This window comes from Haplochromis burtoni, unplaced genomic scaffold (assembly GCF_018398535.1).
Source record: "Haplochromis burtoni strain Fernald_Lab_line unplaced genomic scaffold, NCSU_Asbu1 Contig_361, whole genome shotgun sequence".
NCBI lineage: Eukaryota > Metazoa > Chordata > Actinopteri > Cichliformes > Cichlidae > Haplochromis > Haplochromis burtoni.
Genome location: NW_024582722.1, coordinates 211,921 through 229,221, shown reverse-complemented (window position 1 = coordinate 229,221; position 17,301 = coordinate 211,921). Strand labels below are relative to the sequence as shown.

The window sequence follows — 17,301 nt, the reverse complement described above, 5'->3', positions numbered from 1 at the left end:
CTGTGTGTTGGCCCTGCGACAGACTGGCGACCTGTCCAGGGTGTACCCTGCCTCTCGCCCTATGACAGCTGGGATAGGCTCCCGCGACCCTGAAAAGGAGAAGCGGAAGCGAATGGATGGATGAATATTGTTTGTTCATTTAACAGTTTCTTCTCCCCAGAAAGAAAGAAAATAATAAGTCAAAGGCTTACACTCAAAAACGGAGTCGGACGTATTCTTCTCTGGTTTTCGTGCATGTGTCTCACTGACCTTTGTCTTCCTCCCTCAGTTGGCCGGTGGAGACCTGCTCTTCAGGTACAGATGTGGAACCACCACCCCTGCCTCACTGCCGATTGGCTCTCATATGGTGTCGGACGGTGGCTGGCACAGTGTCCTGCTGGAGGTCAACTCCTCCTCGCTGAGGCTGACCCTGGACGGGCAGCATCCGGTGTCCGCCTCCTCAGTTGAGCCGTGTCGGATGCTGCGCTCCCATGGAGCGTTGCTCTTTGGTTCTCCTCCAGAGCTCCACCAACAGCCGCATAATTTCAGCGGCTGCCTTGAGGGCCTAGAGCTCAATGGAGAGCCAATCAGAACAGGCGACTCGGCGGAATGGAGAGGGTCAGGAAGCAGGAGGGTGTTTGGGGTGTACCAGTGCTGCAGCGGGGGAGGAGCCTGCGACAGCAGCCCTTGCAAGAACGGAGGTGTCTGTGAGGAGGACGCCACGGGGGGTGAGTCGCCAAAAACTAGATTTTATTGAAAGTAAAAAAATAAAACAGAGATTTCGAGATTGTGCACAGAACTTCCTGAAACAGACAAATGTCGACACTTCAGGGCCAAAGTCCCGAGTCCAGCTCAGGGCTCTTATATCATTTAGTTTCCTCTTACCGTGTGTTCACACCGAACGCGATGGGCGCGTGAAAAAACGCCAAAACGCCCCTAACTTGACGCCTGCACATTCGCGACCTCTACGCGTGTCCAAGAAAAATCGCCCGCGCCCCAAAATATCATATTTTCACGCGCGTGAACCGGAAATGTGGGAGGGATGTGGGAGGAAGTTGTGCTAGACCGGTATCTTTGAAAGAATAAACGCATTATCTGGTTAGCGGAAAGCTATTTGTACAACAGTGGTAAAATCGCGGGACAGTAGGCGGGCTTGCTAGCTTGCTAGCTTTTGCGCGGCTTCATCGGGTCAGTCTGAAAATTAAAAAGTAGGAATGAACTTACCAGGTTGCCCGATCTCCTCACTGATTTGTCTCCAAGCTAGGTCCTTTTTATTCCTGTCTCGGTAGAAATAATAGGTAGCATCATATAATTCTGGATGATTTGCCACAGCACTGATTAGTTTCTCCTCCATTTTGAATGCAGAATGAATGGCTTTGGCTGGATCTGCCCCTTTGAACTAGGTAACAGCCACGTCACCAGGCTCCTGATTGGTTGTCGCGGCGCGATTTTACGCTGGAGTTCAGATTTTTCCAACTCGAGCGGGGGAGGCGAAACGCGCGTATGCACAAAATGCAACACATTAACTCACGCGCGTGGATTTTTTCGCGAGTCAAACGCCTGAAACGCGCTACACTCGCGCGCGTTTCTGGCGTTTTTGCGTTTTCGCGACGCCAAAACGCTTCCGAATTTTCGCGGGGGCCGCAATCGCGGGTCAGCGCGCCTTTCCATTGACTTTACATGTAAACCTGACGCTCCGCCTGCCTCTATCGCGTTCGGTGTGAACACACCGTTAGCCTCCAGTTTAGCCCGCCAAAATAAAAGCAGGAAAAATGTGCCAAAACATAAGGAAATACCACACAGTGTGTGTTCCTTTATTTTTATGAGTACCTGGTAGCACATAAGTATGAGAGCCAGAAAAACTCATAGTTTAATTAGTGTTTTTGTTATGATGACTTAATAAAATTAGATTAAAACAAACAAACAATGTGAGCTCAGTAACTAAAGTACTAAAGGAGAACAAGTGAAGTACCACAGGAGGAGGAGATGGACCGACGTGCGGATCCAGCAGGAACCCACACCCATTGGAGCTGAGGTTCTCCTCAGGAGGTTCAGCTCCATGTGTCCTCCTCTGCTCCTCCTCTGAGGAGGATTCGAACGACCGAAGACAAAATCTCAGATTTAAAAAATTCAACTTTAAAAAGTTGTTGTTTTTGCCCCTGCAGTCATTTTTATCTCATCACTAGGAGGAAAAAACAAAAATTTAGTGCCTGCAGGTGGTGGAAGTTAAGCTTTTAAGAAGAATCAGCCTCAGTACAGCTGCAGGGCAACGTTCAGTTTGCAACATTTTATGAAACTGTTGAAACAAATATGATTTTCTTTCTGTCCCCATCTCACAGCGTCGTAGCAACAGTCGTCTCAAGGCACTTTATATTGTAAGGTAAACACAACATTAAGGAGAAAACCCCAACAATCAGGTGACCCCATCTGAGAGACCGTTGGGTAAAAATGAGTGTATCAACATGTCAATCATAGCATAGCCCCTCCCTAAATCCTCCCCTGCTTCCTGTCGTTTACAAATCAGGAAAGCTTTATTTTTATGACTCGCAGATTAAGACAAATACAGGTGTATGTGCAGAAGTCAGTTTAGATTGTAGATTAGTCACATGATAATGGAAGAGTCGTGATCTCAGCCTGTGTCCTTGATCCCTGCTTCCTCATCCTGGTGGCTTCCCTCTCTGATTCTGGCTGATGAAACATGATTTTTGCTGCCTTCTCAATTCCACGTGCTATTTTCTGCCAGTTATCCGTGGGAGAATAAAGCTTGCACGATTTTTCCCTTTAAACATCAACAAGGTGCTGCACTCTCCGGCCGGACCTTGCTGACCTTTGCTTTGATTATTTCGTGCCTGTAGGGGAGACTCGCTGTGGCTTTGATCAGTTGCTCTTGTCTCAGATGTCTGGGTGTGTTTTATTTGCTCTGCAGAGCCGCGCTGCAGGTGTGCAGGACTCTTCCACGGCGCCCGATGCGAGCTGACCGACAACCCATGCGCCTCCCAGCCGTGCACCCCCGGCAGGGTGTGCATGCCCATGGATCAAGGTTACCTGTGCAACTGCTCGCGTGAGAACCCTGAGGCAAGGTAGGCACATGTCCACACACACACCTCATTCACCGATGCTTTTAACCATCACAGCCACTTTATTAGGTACAGTGGAGCCTGCCTTTGCCGTTCAAATCAATGTAACCACAGAGTGTATCCTTATTCTTCATAACTTCTTCATCTGACCCCAGCCCTGAGTGATGGAGATCCATTCCTGTCGCATCATCCTCTTTATAGTGTGCAGGTTTTTGATCATCTACTTGACTTTTAAGGACTGACCAAACTAAAAATGTCCTCAAAGACCAAACAAACAGGCAAAAGTGATAACTACTTAACTCAGACAAAGGGTGGAAACCAAAAAGAGAGACCAAGACTCAAGTGCATGAACTAAGATCCTGCAACAATAATCCAGAAGAGGAAAGAGAAAATTCAACATCAAGGTCCTGAGACCATGGCAACAAGCTCTTTGAGCATTAAAACGTGATTGGCTGATTAGATATTTGCTTTAGAGAGCTGCTGCTGCTGCACATGTGCCACTGTGCAAAAAGCATTGTGTTTTGGGTGATATATGCTCCAGTGATAACAAACCAATGTTGTCACACAGCAAGTCACTGAAACTAAACTGAAAACTAAACCTTTGGAATGGTCACTTCAGAATTGGAGACCAGGTCTGCAACCACTCACAGTCAGCCGCCGTCTTCAAAGTGACTTCGGTGCATCGAGACCTTCATTTTTACCCTCGAGTTCAATCAGGTTACACCCAGTCTGCAACTCGCTGAGTCGAACCCCTGATTGCATTGCGACGGGGTGCAGACTGACTGCAACATGTTGGTAAATGTCTGCATTTATAAGTTAGATGATGATTATTTGCAAACTTTCAAATTTGCCAATCTGTCTGAGAGCGACTGCAGTCACACTGCAACTGATCTACTTCTGGGCTATTTATTTTTATAGAGCAGTGAAACTAATAAAAAAAAAAAAATTAAAATTGACATTTTGAGGGTAAACTGAAACTAAAGATATAAACACGAACTAAAAAACTCAGTCTGACGCACACACAAGCTCACCCCCCCCCCACACACACACAGAGTTACGGCCATATTTGCATCTCCTTCCTTTCATTAAAGCTGCTTCGATCCCCGCGGCTCTGAGCCACCGTCCCTCTTCCAGGTGGGTTTGGTTTAATTCGCTGAATGAAAAATGGCTACTGCCGGATGGTAGTTGCAGGCGGCGTACTTTTGCTTTAGGAAAACATGCAGAGATATTTTATCAAGCTGTCACCAGCGTGTGTGGTGGACAGCTTCACACAACAGGACATTTTATTTAGAGTGTCCAAAGACATTCAGAAACGTTCCTCTGGTCTCCAAAGCAAAGTCTTCCTTCAGATAATAACAGGAAACATGTTTTTCTCTGCAAAGCGCTGCCGGGATACACTCTGAGTGAAGTAAAGCGGGGGACCTGAGCACCGGGGAAATAAACTGAGCTGCGGGCATATTTATGGAAAACAGAGTGCCGGCTTTGTGTGAGTGCTTCCGCTCCAGCACTCAGCAATCAGATCTGTGCCAGCAGGGTCTCAGGGTGGTGTTTCGTGCCCATGCCAGCTTTGAAGCTTATAGGATCATCACTGATTTAACCTCCACCTCTGTGCTCCTCTCCGCTAATGAGCACTTGTTCAGACAGGCTTCAGGACCAAAGAGTAACCTCTGGAGTTTGGGCAGTCTCATCAGCAGAGAAGTCCAACTGAGGAGGGACAGGAGCTGCTGTGTGTGCGGCTATCACCGCAATCTTTTCTCATTTTTTCATTTCATTTCCAACATAAATTCTTTTTACAAAGTTAAAAACTGTGGACACAGTCACATGAAATTCAGGTCCTTCTGAAACTAAAGCTGATATTTGCTCTGTGAGCTTTTGGGATGTAAAAGATCAGAACGGGACTGAAAATCAGTCCAGAGGTGCCCGAGGAGACGAAACTGAATGTGAGGTGTGCAAAGTTTAAATGAGCGTTTTGGTTCTTTTCACTCACAGTTTGCTGTTTTTTGGAATATTTTAGTTTTCCATCCTCTGAAAGTGCTTTAATGTTCCTCCCTTTAACCTTTTAGGTGCCAAGACACAGGCTGTTCACCCAACGAGTGTCCTCAAGGGTTCGGCTGTAAAGTCACTAATGGTGCCATCTACTGCGAGCCACTGCCTCTGGTCAGTCATGACAACAGACACACATGACCTTAATGTTCTTTCTTCTTCAGTGGCAGCAGATCAAACTTTAATCATTTTCCCGTCCTTCAGGTCAATCCATCGTTTGGATACATGGAGATCATACACATTGGTGCCGGTGTGCTCGGATTAGTCTTCTTGGTCGGCGTCTTTGTTTGCATCAGGAAACGACATGTTCAGCAGAAGAAGAAAAAACCCGTCTGCGTCCAGGACTCCAACGGGTAAGAGTTTTTATTTCTGAAGTTATTCGTCAACATATTCCATCAGATCTTATTAAATCTCTAACGTCAGCTGCTTCACCTGCAGGTACTTACAGTCCAGTCTGGCCAAGAGCCTCAAAGCAAACTCCCAGGAAGTCAACCCCATTGAGATGAGCTCGCTGGTTGGTCCAACCAATGACCTCGACCACACACCGTTCAGATCGCTACGGCCACGCAGCCAGATCGGTTCGTCGGCGGGTGGGTCTCCAAAGACGCAGGGGCCGGTCGTGTGCAGCGTTGCTCCCAACCTTCCTGTCAGGCCGCCATCGAGCTCTGATAACGACTCCATCAGGAAAAACCACTGGGACCTGGACTATGAGGGTGAGTGTTGGTTTGAATTGGGGGACTGGGAGACTTTCTGATGAAACCTCAGCATGGTCTTGGACATCTGATTGTGAGCATTAATAATGAGAATAAAGCAGGACTATCAGCAGCACTCATGCAGCGCAGAATGTCATTAGATCCGACGCTCCTGGGGTTTATCGCAGTGATTCGTCTAGCTCAACACGAATAGACAGAAGGATGACTCCACTAAAATTCAGTTTCATCTGTGATCCAGACCCTTCAAACATTTTCAAAAACTCCTTCAGGACCTAAAGTGTGCGATGTTTGCAAACTCTTCCAACAGGTGAACTGTTCTGCGTTTCACAGCTGTGAGCCGCATTCAGACAGCCAAACACTGAGTGCATTAAAAAAAAGGAGGAAGCAGGGCTATGAGATGATCCTGGTATCAGATGGAAGCAGCCACCTGTCCCGCCAACTGATGTGATCCATGAACGTTTACCCAGAATACACTTTGGGGATTTTAACAGTGCTGCACTTTACATCATGCAGCATGGACATCATGCATCTTTGGTCTGAAGGTGTGTTGGATTTTGTTGATAGAGGAAACAAAAAGACAACATAAATGTACGAGAGAAGGCGTTTGGACAGGCATGCAGATAACACCGGCATCCTTGCTGTGATCAATCCAGGGAAGCATGGAGTCTGTTTTAAAGAAGACTTGACCTCAGGGCAATAATTAAAGCTCTGACTCTTTAATAAGAGGGCGTTGGAGTTTCAAATAATCCGACTGGAAAATCGTTTGGCGAGATGCCATCTAAGTCACAGCAGCATTTTCAGTCCTGACATATAGAAGGTCAGAAGAGACGCTGTAGTCACTCGATGTCGCCATAAACACGCAGTTAATTGTGATGTGCAGTGCTGCATCATGTGAAACGTGCACTGTCTGTCAGTACACGGCGTTGATTAAACTCTGGGAGATGAAACATTCAATGAGGCGACAGGAAGTGATAACATCGGGAAGCGATTTTTCTGTTTCACTGCTGTGATCACGTCACATCTGCCTCCTCATTGTCTCCACGTCTCGTTCTCGTTAGTACTCTTCCTTCAGTTAGCACCTCTCAGGCTCCCTAAATCTCTACAGCTGTCCCGGGGGTTTCTCCGAGCAAACGTTATACGTGCACATTAAACACGGAGCTGTGTTTCCACCAAGCTGCTGAAAAACGAAGTAGCAAAAAGCATCCACAATAGACCGCCATGTTAAATGCTATCTACTGCTAGCAAACACTGAACAGCGTTTCATCGGCGACCTGGAGCTCGCAGGCAGCAACATTTATGAGCTCTATCAAAATAAAGGACGTTCTCTCCTCGTCCAATCAGCTGCTGTCACTGACGACACTGATGAGCTGCAGTTGTGGTTCAACTTTAGCAACACAGCATGAACCCAAAAGTGGTGTTTCCCCGGAAATAAATTCTATTAACAATCATAAAAAAAGAACTTAACATTAAATTCCTCAACAACAGTTAAATGTAACCCCTGCACGTTGTTCTGCTTACTGGTTTATATGGAATATAAATAATCATATAAAATAGCTGCTGTGTGGTCCGAGCAGCTCCAGTTTCAGGATTTTATTTGGATTTTATTGATTAGCAGGTATCTGTTTCTGAGTGATGTTTGACGACCAGTCTAAGTGGAAATCACATGAAGATGTGATGTGCCAACTTAACTCCACCATCAGTGTCACACAGACTGATATTCGATGATGTTTAATCTGCGCCTGGTCTCAGTTCAGAGAGTCCGCGTTGGTTCTGTCCCTTTTGCACACCTGAGCTCAGGTGTGGAGCTGTCGTTGTCCTCTTCTGAACTTTTTCATGAAGCAGTTTGAGTAATTCAGCCTGTGAACAGCTCAAACAGGTGGCCTTTATTCTACTATGAAAAGGATTTTCATAGTAGTGCAGGTCTTTATTTTCCTGCTTTGTCGCCGTGAGGCTGGCCGATAAGATAACGCTCCTGTGTGAGGCCAACGTCTGCTTCCATGTTTGTCTCCCTCTCCTGCTGTCGTGCTCATCTGTCTGTAAGCGATCCATACCACCGAGCTGTGAGTCCTGCGTCCGTGGTCGTGTTGCTCAGACAGATGAAGAGGCAGATTGGGTGGCAGCACCCGGCTGGCAGGTCGTTCATCTGTTCAACCTTATGAGCACAGGAAAGGACATGTTTCTGTGTGAGCCGCTTCATTCGTTGCAAGACTTATTGTTAATGGTGACGCCACCCGAGGCTGCCGAGTGACCTCCATATCAAACTCTTCACAGGATGATAACATGATTTCTGAACTGATTCAGGCCTGGCTTTAGAACAAAAGGACTGGCTGTGCATCCGTGAGGGAGGTCTCTGCCTCACCCTTGGAAAAACCTGGAAATTGTTCTAATGATCATCAAACCACGACTTTATGGGCATATACTCAGGTGTCAGAGCTCATCATTATCGTCTGGTCCTAAAGATGGTCAGCATGTGTTCGCGAGGACTGCTTCAGGTTTAAGCAGCACTAATGTTTGAGTTGATACTTCATTTTAATTCTCCATCAAGATTTTATGCTTGAATGAGGATTAAAGCCGCCACTGCTGGTGTGAACACAGCGCCGTAATCTTCCAAACATCATGAGCTCGCTGCTGATATTTGATGTTTTCATTTGTTTTCTGTGTTTCTGGATAAAATCTATCAGTGAAAGTTTCCAGCAACACTGATCTGTAGTTAAATCATGCACACAGTGGTAGATGGCAGCCCATTCAGCCCTGAGATGGGATTACCGCCTTGCCCTTGGTCAGCCTTTCTTAAACATTTGTGTGATTTGGAAGCCTCACAGAAAGCCTCCAAAAGGGGAATTTCATTACTTTTAATGGTCTTTTCAAGGCTGTTTGAATATCAGACTTTACAAAAACAGCTACAGGGAAACTTTTTGTCCCCAGTTCTCGAATCTTTCCAGCTCAGCAGCAGCTAACCCTAAACCAACATGATCTGCCCACTTCAGGCACAAATACCCATGGTGGTGAATTCTAACACCAATTACAATTTTTGCTTTTACACGTCATTTCACTGATTATAAATAAGGCCCAGAGGCTCTGGACTTTCATCACACATGTGTAAAGAAAAATGATGCAACAGGACTTTAGTCTGAAAACATTTTCAGATAGAAAGCTTCCTCTAATTCTACCTTAGTAGGAAACAGAAAGACAAAGAGGGAGCTTTAAAGTGACCTGCCGTCTAAATACAACATCATTTATTAATTTGTCAGTAAGCATCCTAAATTTCAGAAAGTCATCCGTGTGAACCATCCTGTTTATCTTTATACATACAGACATTGTTTCAGTTTCTACAAATCCCAGGCCCTTCGGAGCAGCTCGTGCTGTTAGCCTGAGCCATCGATCGGAGTTACTGAACAAAGGCTGTTGGTGTGGGTGAACCGTTAAAGATGCTGTCAGGCTTTCATCGCCGAGCTGTGTTTACTTCATCCTCTCATCAGTCACGTCTCTCCTCTCTCTCCTTCCATCTGTCCTTTTCATTTCATCTTCCGCCCCCTTTCCCCCTCATCTCCTCGGCTTCTCTCCAGCGTTTCCCTTTTGTCTCCTTTGCATTTCCCTCGCTCCTCTTTTGTCTCATTTTGTCTCTGTGTTTACATGTCAAGCAGCCGGGAGTCTGATTGGTATTCTCAGAGACCAAACTAACAGCAGGAAATCCTCTAAAGTTTGTCTGAGCAAAGTGCCGAACACGTCTGCTCTGTTACTTTGAGATTTGGGGATGAAGGGCAGGAATATGAAGTGATAATCCTCGGGAAGCAACTTTGTTTTCTGCTGAGCCCTCGAGTCTGCGGGGGTCTGGTCTGGGACGTTTTGGGACCATTTCCTCGTGATGATGATGATGATGATGATGATGATGATGATGATTAGTGTGTTGGTATCACTGTTCAGAGGTTTTAGGCACAGACTGGCTTTACAGGTTTCCACTTGACTGCAAGGGATGATTTTCTACCTGTTTTCATGACTGTAACTCCTGAGTAAGGATTCTGAATTCTCTGCTCTTAGCTGTATGCAATTTGATTTAATTAACAGATAATCGAACACGTTTCTTCGAATAATGGGCTAAATAACACTGAATGATGAGTAAGCCAGTTTTATTCTGTCTTGCTGAATTTTTTGAGTTATCTTAAGTTTTTAAGATCCAGTTCACATGGAGGCGAGTGAGTTTGAGCTTCTGGGAACAATTTTAAATCCATAGCTTAGATTCACAGATCACGAAACAAGGATTTCAAAGGTGGCTCAGATCAATCTGAACTAATTAGAAAGCACAAAGGCAGCCCTGTTGAGTTTGTGTTCTTTGATATTTTCTCATTTTTCGTATTGTATGACAGTATGGGCCCAAGCATCTGCTGAAGGCTTCGTCCAGCGAGGCTCAGGAACCTGGGATCAAGAGCCTGTTTGATGGCAGCACTGTCACATCTGACAGTGTGGGCTACTTTAGCTGTCATCAATCAGCTTTCAAATCAATAAACGTGATGTCACGGCGGCTTTGCTGATGTCACTGGTGTCGGGATGATATCACGGCAGCTGTGATGTTGTCACGGCAGCTGTAAAATGTCAGTCATGTTTAGGGGTAAAGGTCAAAGGTCAGGCAAAAGCAAATAAGAGCTGCAACTCTTTAATTCATTATATGATACATTTATACTATTATTATGTGTAAGCAAATTTAATTAATATGTACTCTGTAGTCTATTTCACTGTGTCTGTATGTGAGTAAGGACACAAGAAAATAATTATTGCATCATATTGATTTTTATTTTTTTTGTATTTTTAGTGTCCCATTTTATGGCTATTTACTTATTATTTTATTTTTTCTAATGAGTTGAGCTCTTTCTGATAAAATGTTAACCTTAATGAACTTTTTTATTAAAATTAATAATAACATTTTTTTATTATTTATTGTTGAATTAATGATCAAATTCAAGTTACAACTTTTAAAAACTTATCAGTGATTACTGTAAAAACGCAGAGCACATCCAGAGCTACAACAGATTTTTATGGATTTTACAGACTTTTAGTTTTTACGGTAATTATTATTATTGATGTTTAATATTAATAATAATAATTATGTGATAATATTATAATTAATAATAAATATGAGGTTTGAGGGCGGTGTTTCGTAGCTGAATTATAGAATGCTTTTTACACATATGACTATGTCTGTGATGCTCTGATGAGTGAACTCCTCTTTGTGGAAGTGACGCCGTGCGTGTGCTCATAACCAGATGTGTGTTCAGAGCGGTGACCTCTGACATGACAGATTAAACGTCACCGAGTCACCGCTAAGGTTACGTAAGCGGCACGTTTTCCTCTCTCCTCACCGACTTCCTGCTTGTTTAATAACTAAAGTCTGAAGCAGCTGCTGCACGTGATTAAAAATCCTCCTGACGGTCACTTTTGCTTGGGATGAGCAACCTGAAATCACCAAATTAGTATTTCAAGGTTGAGACGTAGCTCGAGATTACAGTGCAGAAAGATGGAGGAGCTAATCTTTAAGGTTGCCCTTGAATTGTTTTAATCTTGGCCATAGAGAAGTAAGGAGGATTATTCTACTAAGGAAGTCATTAGACATGTTTCTGGATCAGTCGCCTGCCTCTAAGTGAAATACGGTGACCTGGGGACGCCGAGCTATTCTCACACACACCCACTGAGTGTTTAATATGCAGATTGTTGAAGCTTTTGAAACCCACTTTCAGCCCTGTGTTCAGTGTCAGTAGATGTGGAGAAGTTTCACTTTGATTTCAGCGTAGTAAAGTTCTGACTCCATCCCGGTGGGTGGGGATTTTCCATCCCTCGTTTCCAGCGAGTTGCTGTCGCTGATGATAGACGGCATTGCAGTAAATCAAATGTAAGAGCAGGAGTGGCCTGGGTAGTGTTTGCCTGGGACATTTTAGGTGAAAGTTGGAAGTAAGTGATGATTTTCTGAGCTGATTGTTGGAGTGCGAAACCATCAGTAACCAGTGCTCTTCCTCTGCTTCCTGTCCTCAGTCTACCCCGCAGACCCGGACTATTACGGCCGTCCGGCGGTCCAGGATTTCCCTCAGTTTGACATCGTAGAAGACACTTACTCCACCTCCACCATGGACTCCCGCAGGAACTCTAGGTTTGGTGGCTTCCCGTTCCCGCTGGACCGCTGCGACCGCCGTGCACCCCTGCCACCATGCTACAGCAACCAGAACCTGGATGACTTCCTGGGTCCAGACGGTCTTCCTCTTCCGAGCTCTCAGTGCCCCAACGAGTACACCGCCATCAGCTACTACCCGACCCAGCACACCCGCAGCCTCGACAACGTCACGGGCTACAAGAGACTCAGCATGCGCCTCAGCGTCGCCATGCCCTCATACGCTGAGCAGGCCAGCCCGCCGCCGGCACCGAACCTGAACCAGGCCCAGCCTCAAACCCGAAAAGCACGACAGAACCCACGCAGCTGCGACGGGTCAAGCATGGTGGAGAGTGACTACGGGAGCTGCGAGGAGGTGATGTTTTAAGGTGGTGACGTGTGGGCGTGGTCCTCACACGGCAATCAGAAGAGATCAGATCTCTTCGTCGCTCTGTGGGAGATGATCACAGCATGTGGAATGATTCTTCACACACCTCTGATTTGTTAGACTCTTTAAAGTGTTGCAGTCTTGCTGCGCCAGATTAGACAGAGCATCTCAGGATGGCTCGCTCACCTCCGCAGAATAAGTTCAGCACAAGTTCATCTTCTGTTGTTGGGACACCACCCAGTGTGTTCGCTGTCTCGACAGGGCTGTGAAATCATGGACAATATTACCCAGGGCGGTGAACTGCTCAGACTTTTGAAAGCTTCAAAGCGGAAAAGTCTGCCTCTCTGCACTCCGAACACACCTCCCACATTTCACCGTTCACACACACTCGTCTGATCAGCCACACAGCTGGAGCTGTGCTGAACACGGACAGCACATCCTGCCGGGTGTGTTCGCTCATATCTGCTCCTAAAAGTGCAGAAACAGGTTTATGGTATGTCTAAGGATTTCAAATCTCAGCGTATTAAAGCACATTTCATACAGGAGAAAGGTGTCGGTGTTTGTTGTTAGCATTCAGAGGGCTGGATCCTCGTTAGAAACATGAAAGCGATTAAAAAAGTGACGTTATTGTGAAGTGGACTTTGTATCTTTAGCTGTAAGAACTCTGTAAACATCTCTTTGTGGATTTCAATGAGTGAATTTGATGACAGTATTTTCCGTGTTTGTGTTTCGCTGCCCTGCATGATAAAGGGAACTCTTAAAGTGCAGCAGGAGAGAATCGTCCATGCAGCCATTTTAAATGGATTGAATGAGCAGAGAAGCTCGGAGTGCAGGATGCAGCGTTTTTATAAGTGACTGTTAGATAGTGAAGAGTCGATGTTTAGTTTAGTTTTGTCAAATCAACAGTTTGACCTTTTCTTTTTCCCAAAGAACTGAGCAGAGACGACTTGTTTCTAATAACACATAGAGTTGGTCAGTTCATTGTCAAACTCCCTCCTGCCAAATTACGTGTGAAGGTTATGATCTGAACTGCAGGAAATTACAGAGGAATATTTGGATGTGAGCAGCTTCAGTTAAAAGCTGAAATAATTGTTAATTGTGACTCACAGACTGGTTGTTTCAGTGTTTCTGCTTAGTTTTCAACTCTGTGGTAGCCGTGGCACTTTGTGAAGATAAAACTCTCAGGATTCGCACTGTCCTCCTGCTACCTGCTGGTGCACCGACCAGTTCTTTGATCCCCAAAACTCCTAAGTGGTCATCCTCAGCCTCTCCTCTCAGCTGTGTGCAGTGTGTCTGTAAGCTCAGGTTTTAAAAACTCAGTGTACCTACAGCACACGGGGAGCTCATGGTGTCCCAGAGACCAAATATTTGAAGGCTTCAGAAAAGGCGAGCTTACTTTGTTGCGACAGCTGGAAGAAGATCCTCATGGATCATTTTATTGGAGCTGAAAGAGTCTGGATCTTTTGTTTGATTTCAGGGATGGAAGGACAGAGTAGAGCAGGTTAAACGATGTCCAAGCCTGAAGTTTTTTTCAATGAGCTCCTCCAGGCGGTTTGTGGATTCCAGGACAGAAGATCAGATCTGGGACACTGGGTCTATCTGGCTGCTGTTTGGTCAGTTCATGTTTCTGTAAACGATGAAGTGCCGGCTGAATATGAGCGCTGTGTTTACCGCTGCCTCCAAAACGTGCCAAGGCTGCAGATGTAAAAATCAAAGCCTGCATAAGCGGCGTATGTGGTGAGCTCTCGGAGGCTGGGGAGATAAACAGTGCACGAGAGCAGCACTTGTATCTGGAACACGGCATTTGTAGTAACGTGAAGGCGTTAGCAGACGGTGATTCGGGCAGGGCTGGTTCTTAATGTCCTGACTGTCCAACCTGTCCCATCTGGCACCATAATGTCAAATTGCCAAATCAAAGCACGCACACTCCACATATGATTACATATTACTCCTGCTGAGCTTTGGCTTTTGGAAGAATTCGGGTTGAAACAGAGACATGGCTACCACAGTGTGATTGTCTCATACTTTTGTTTATGTTACGCACAAAAACCAGGGGCAACCTAAGGGCCAGCCGTGACTAAGGCTGAGGATGTGTGTGTAGATGTGTTATGGACACGATCCTTCTCTCACTGGTGGTTCCACTGTGAGCTCTTTCCCTTTGTTTTGAGTCCTTTGTACAAAAGAGATCCCATAATCCGCTCGTGTCGTGCTGTACAGTCTGTGCCTGTGTGTTGCTGTGCTGAATATGAATCACTTGAATGTATTGACATGTGTTGTTTGTATTCATTTCATCCATAAAGTTTATTTTTGTACCAATGTGGGCATCCCCATGTTTTGCCCTGATGTTTTTCTCTGAGAGATTTTATTAAGATGCTGTCTGTCCATTTGTTTTCCAATATTGTAAAGAGAATATGAATAAAGATATTATCTTCTGTAAACACCGACCATATCACGCTCTGTTCCGGTCAGAACAGGCCAGGTGGAAAAACAGCCCTCATCAGACAGGATTAGTGTTATCACAGGAATTTGATCTTCACATCTGGAATGCAGCACGATGATAAACTTTTACTCTTAAAACTACTAAAATCTCCCCATTCCTCTTTAACAGGGCAAGTGGTGTCCCCCAGAGGTCTGTTCTAGGACCTTAAACCTGTAGTCAAGTTATCAGTTCAATTATATTTTGTTTAAATAGCAGCAAATTGCAACACCAGTTGTCTTAAGGGACTTTATAATGACTTTATAATGTAGGGTAAAGTCTCAATAATATCCTGATGCATGCTCAATCATCCAGGTAAGGATGATTCTGTTCATCTGGACGTTTTCAGTGGGAGAAACATTTCGTCACTCGTCCAGGTGACTTCTTCAGTCTCAGCTGACTGCAGTTTTCCCCAACCTTATAAACAGTGCTTTTGCACAATGACTAAACTAGCACCACTGAATGAACAATGGGCTGGGAGGTCATTTCCATGATCATTAATATGCAAATTGTCATGACCATTGATCAACAACCACTGATCAAAGACCAACGCTGAGGAACGCTGGTTTGAGGTCATTTATGGGAAAAGGGAAAGACTGAATTGAGGAGGAGGCCTAAGGGTACATCTGTCACCATCTGTCACAATGCTGTGATTGCAGCCATTCCCCAACTCTCTGTGAATGTAACTCATGGACATTGATCAACGGGCTTTGATCAGTGCGAAAACCTAATTGTCTCTCAGCAGTTTGTGAAATACCTGTTCAGTTCAGCTTGAGCCAAGATGACTAAAGCTGGGCATACACTGTGCGATTTGTGGCCCATTTTGAGACATTTTTCAGTCATGCGACCATTTTGGGGATCGGCCTGAGTTTTGCCTTAATCGTGTGTCGTGCATTGTGTAGTATACATGGGGTAATGAGAAGCGATTAACACCTCACAACCAGCTCCCGATCAGCAATTGTACGGTCATAAGAAAATCAAACCTGATTGAAATCCTGGGTGCCCCTCGGTATCGCACTGTTGAAGCAGTGCCATGAGCCGATTTAACGCAACCTCTCACGCTGTGCATGCGCAAACAGAAATGGAAGTGAGAAAGATGGAGCAGCACGGCAGTGCAGCGTGTGATCTGGACACAAGTGATGGAGGCCCAACTTGTAGAACTTTGGCAAGCTCATCCGTGCCTTTTTGATGTGGTCTCACAAAATTATCACGACTGCAACAACCGTGAAAAGAGTTGGATGGATGATTGTAATGACCACGGCAGACCCAACAACATGAACATGCTTTTAAGCATCACTTTATTGCACACACTATTTAGTCAAAGGAGCTTGCAAAGAAAAGCGTCTGGACTTCTTTAAGTTGCTTGAAGACGTTTCACCTCTCAGAGAGGTATGATGACCTGGATGACTGAGAACCTTCACAGACGCACACTATTTACACTTTTCTCACGGATGCTGTGCACACTCGGCTGCAGTTCTCCTGCTGCCAGCCACACACATCAATAACAACAACATGATAGGACTCAGTTCAGCCTTTTAACCCAGCGCCTACCCTGCAGCGGCACCGCTGTTCACACCCCGCCGCATAATTGCTGCTCGATTGCAGCTGCCTGGTCAATGTTTTTCCTTAGCAGTTTAGCAAAGTTGGTGGTGTGAGTGTGTGTGTCTGTGTGAGTGAAAGACAGAGAGGGAGAACGAGAGACAGATTTTGTGTTAGAAGATTTTGTAACACTTCATGTTACCACTTCATGTTATTATGGACGCACAGAGTGAGCAATCAGGTCACGTCAGAGCATCAGGCCGTATAGTATGAGACTATGCATTGTGACCTATGAACTTCTAACCCCTGCGATTCAGTCGTACAGTTTGAGCAGGAGCTGAATAACGTGACTAAAAAAATTGCAGTGTAGGCCCAGCTTTAGATAAACAAGATCACTGCACAGGAAGCAGAACTGTCAGTTTCTCTAGTTGAACCTGTGGAGGGATCATGGACTGCCTGCAGTTTGCTTACAAGAAGGTGCTCTTCACAGGTTCACCTACAGGAACCATCGCCCAGCACATCCAATCATATTTCTCGTGGAGGCGTCACACCACACACCAAAGAAGAAAGTGCGACAGGGCTCGCTTTGTGAAGAATTAGAGTAGTTTCCCGGAATGAAAAGTGCATTCATCTAGATTGTTAATGGAGCGTGTTTAAAGACATGAAACGCTGCAAAAACAAGCAGAAGCTGCAATATGATGATGATGAATGATTCCCCACAGACTCAGTCATGTTCCTGAAATGATTAAAGACACGTAGTGAAGAGCAAACGAGATACGAGCACCTTCGTCTGCAGACTGAGGCTGTGAGAGTGTGATGGGACGACAGCACGTTGAGAGATAAATGCAAGACAGCATGTGCATGTTTTAAACTCCCCTTTTAAAACAAATGCTCTTATCTGGCCGAGTCTTGACATTACCTGATAAGGTGTGTCTGTTTTGGGTGAACCTGCT

The 17,301-nt window shown here is 45.3% G+C and overlaps 1 protein-coding gene across 1 annotated transcript in view; it reads left to right on the top strand.

Annotated features, from left to right (window-relative positions):
* fat2 (FAT atypical cadherin 2) overlaps positions 1 to 14,771 on the top strand; it is a 92,111-nt gene extending 77,340 nt beyond the window's left edge. The window contains exons 24-29 of the mRNA XM_005943792.3: positions 269 to 707; positions 2,906 to 3,059; positions 5,120 to 5,213; positions 5,304 to 5,452; positions 5,538 to 5,812; positions 11,834 to 14,771. Of these exons, the coding sequence (XP_005943854.1) occupies positions 269 to 707; positions 2,906 to 3,059; positions 5,120 to 5,213; positions 5,304 to 5,452; positions 5,538 to 5,812; positions 11,834 to 12,333 (1,611 nt within the window). The 3' untranslated portion in view covers positions 12,334 to 14,771. The remainder of the gene's footprint in view (positions 1 to 268; positions 708 to 2,905; positions 3,060 to 5,119; positions 5,214 to 5,303; positions 5,453 to 5,537; positions 5,813 to 11,833) is intronic.
* The last annotated feature ends 2,530 nt before the right edge of the window (positions 14,772 to 17,301 follow it).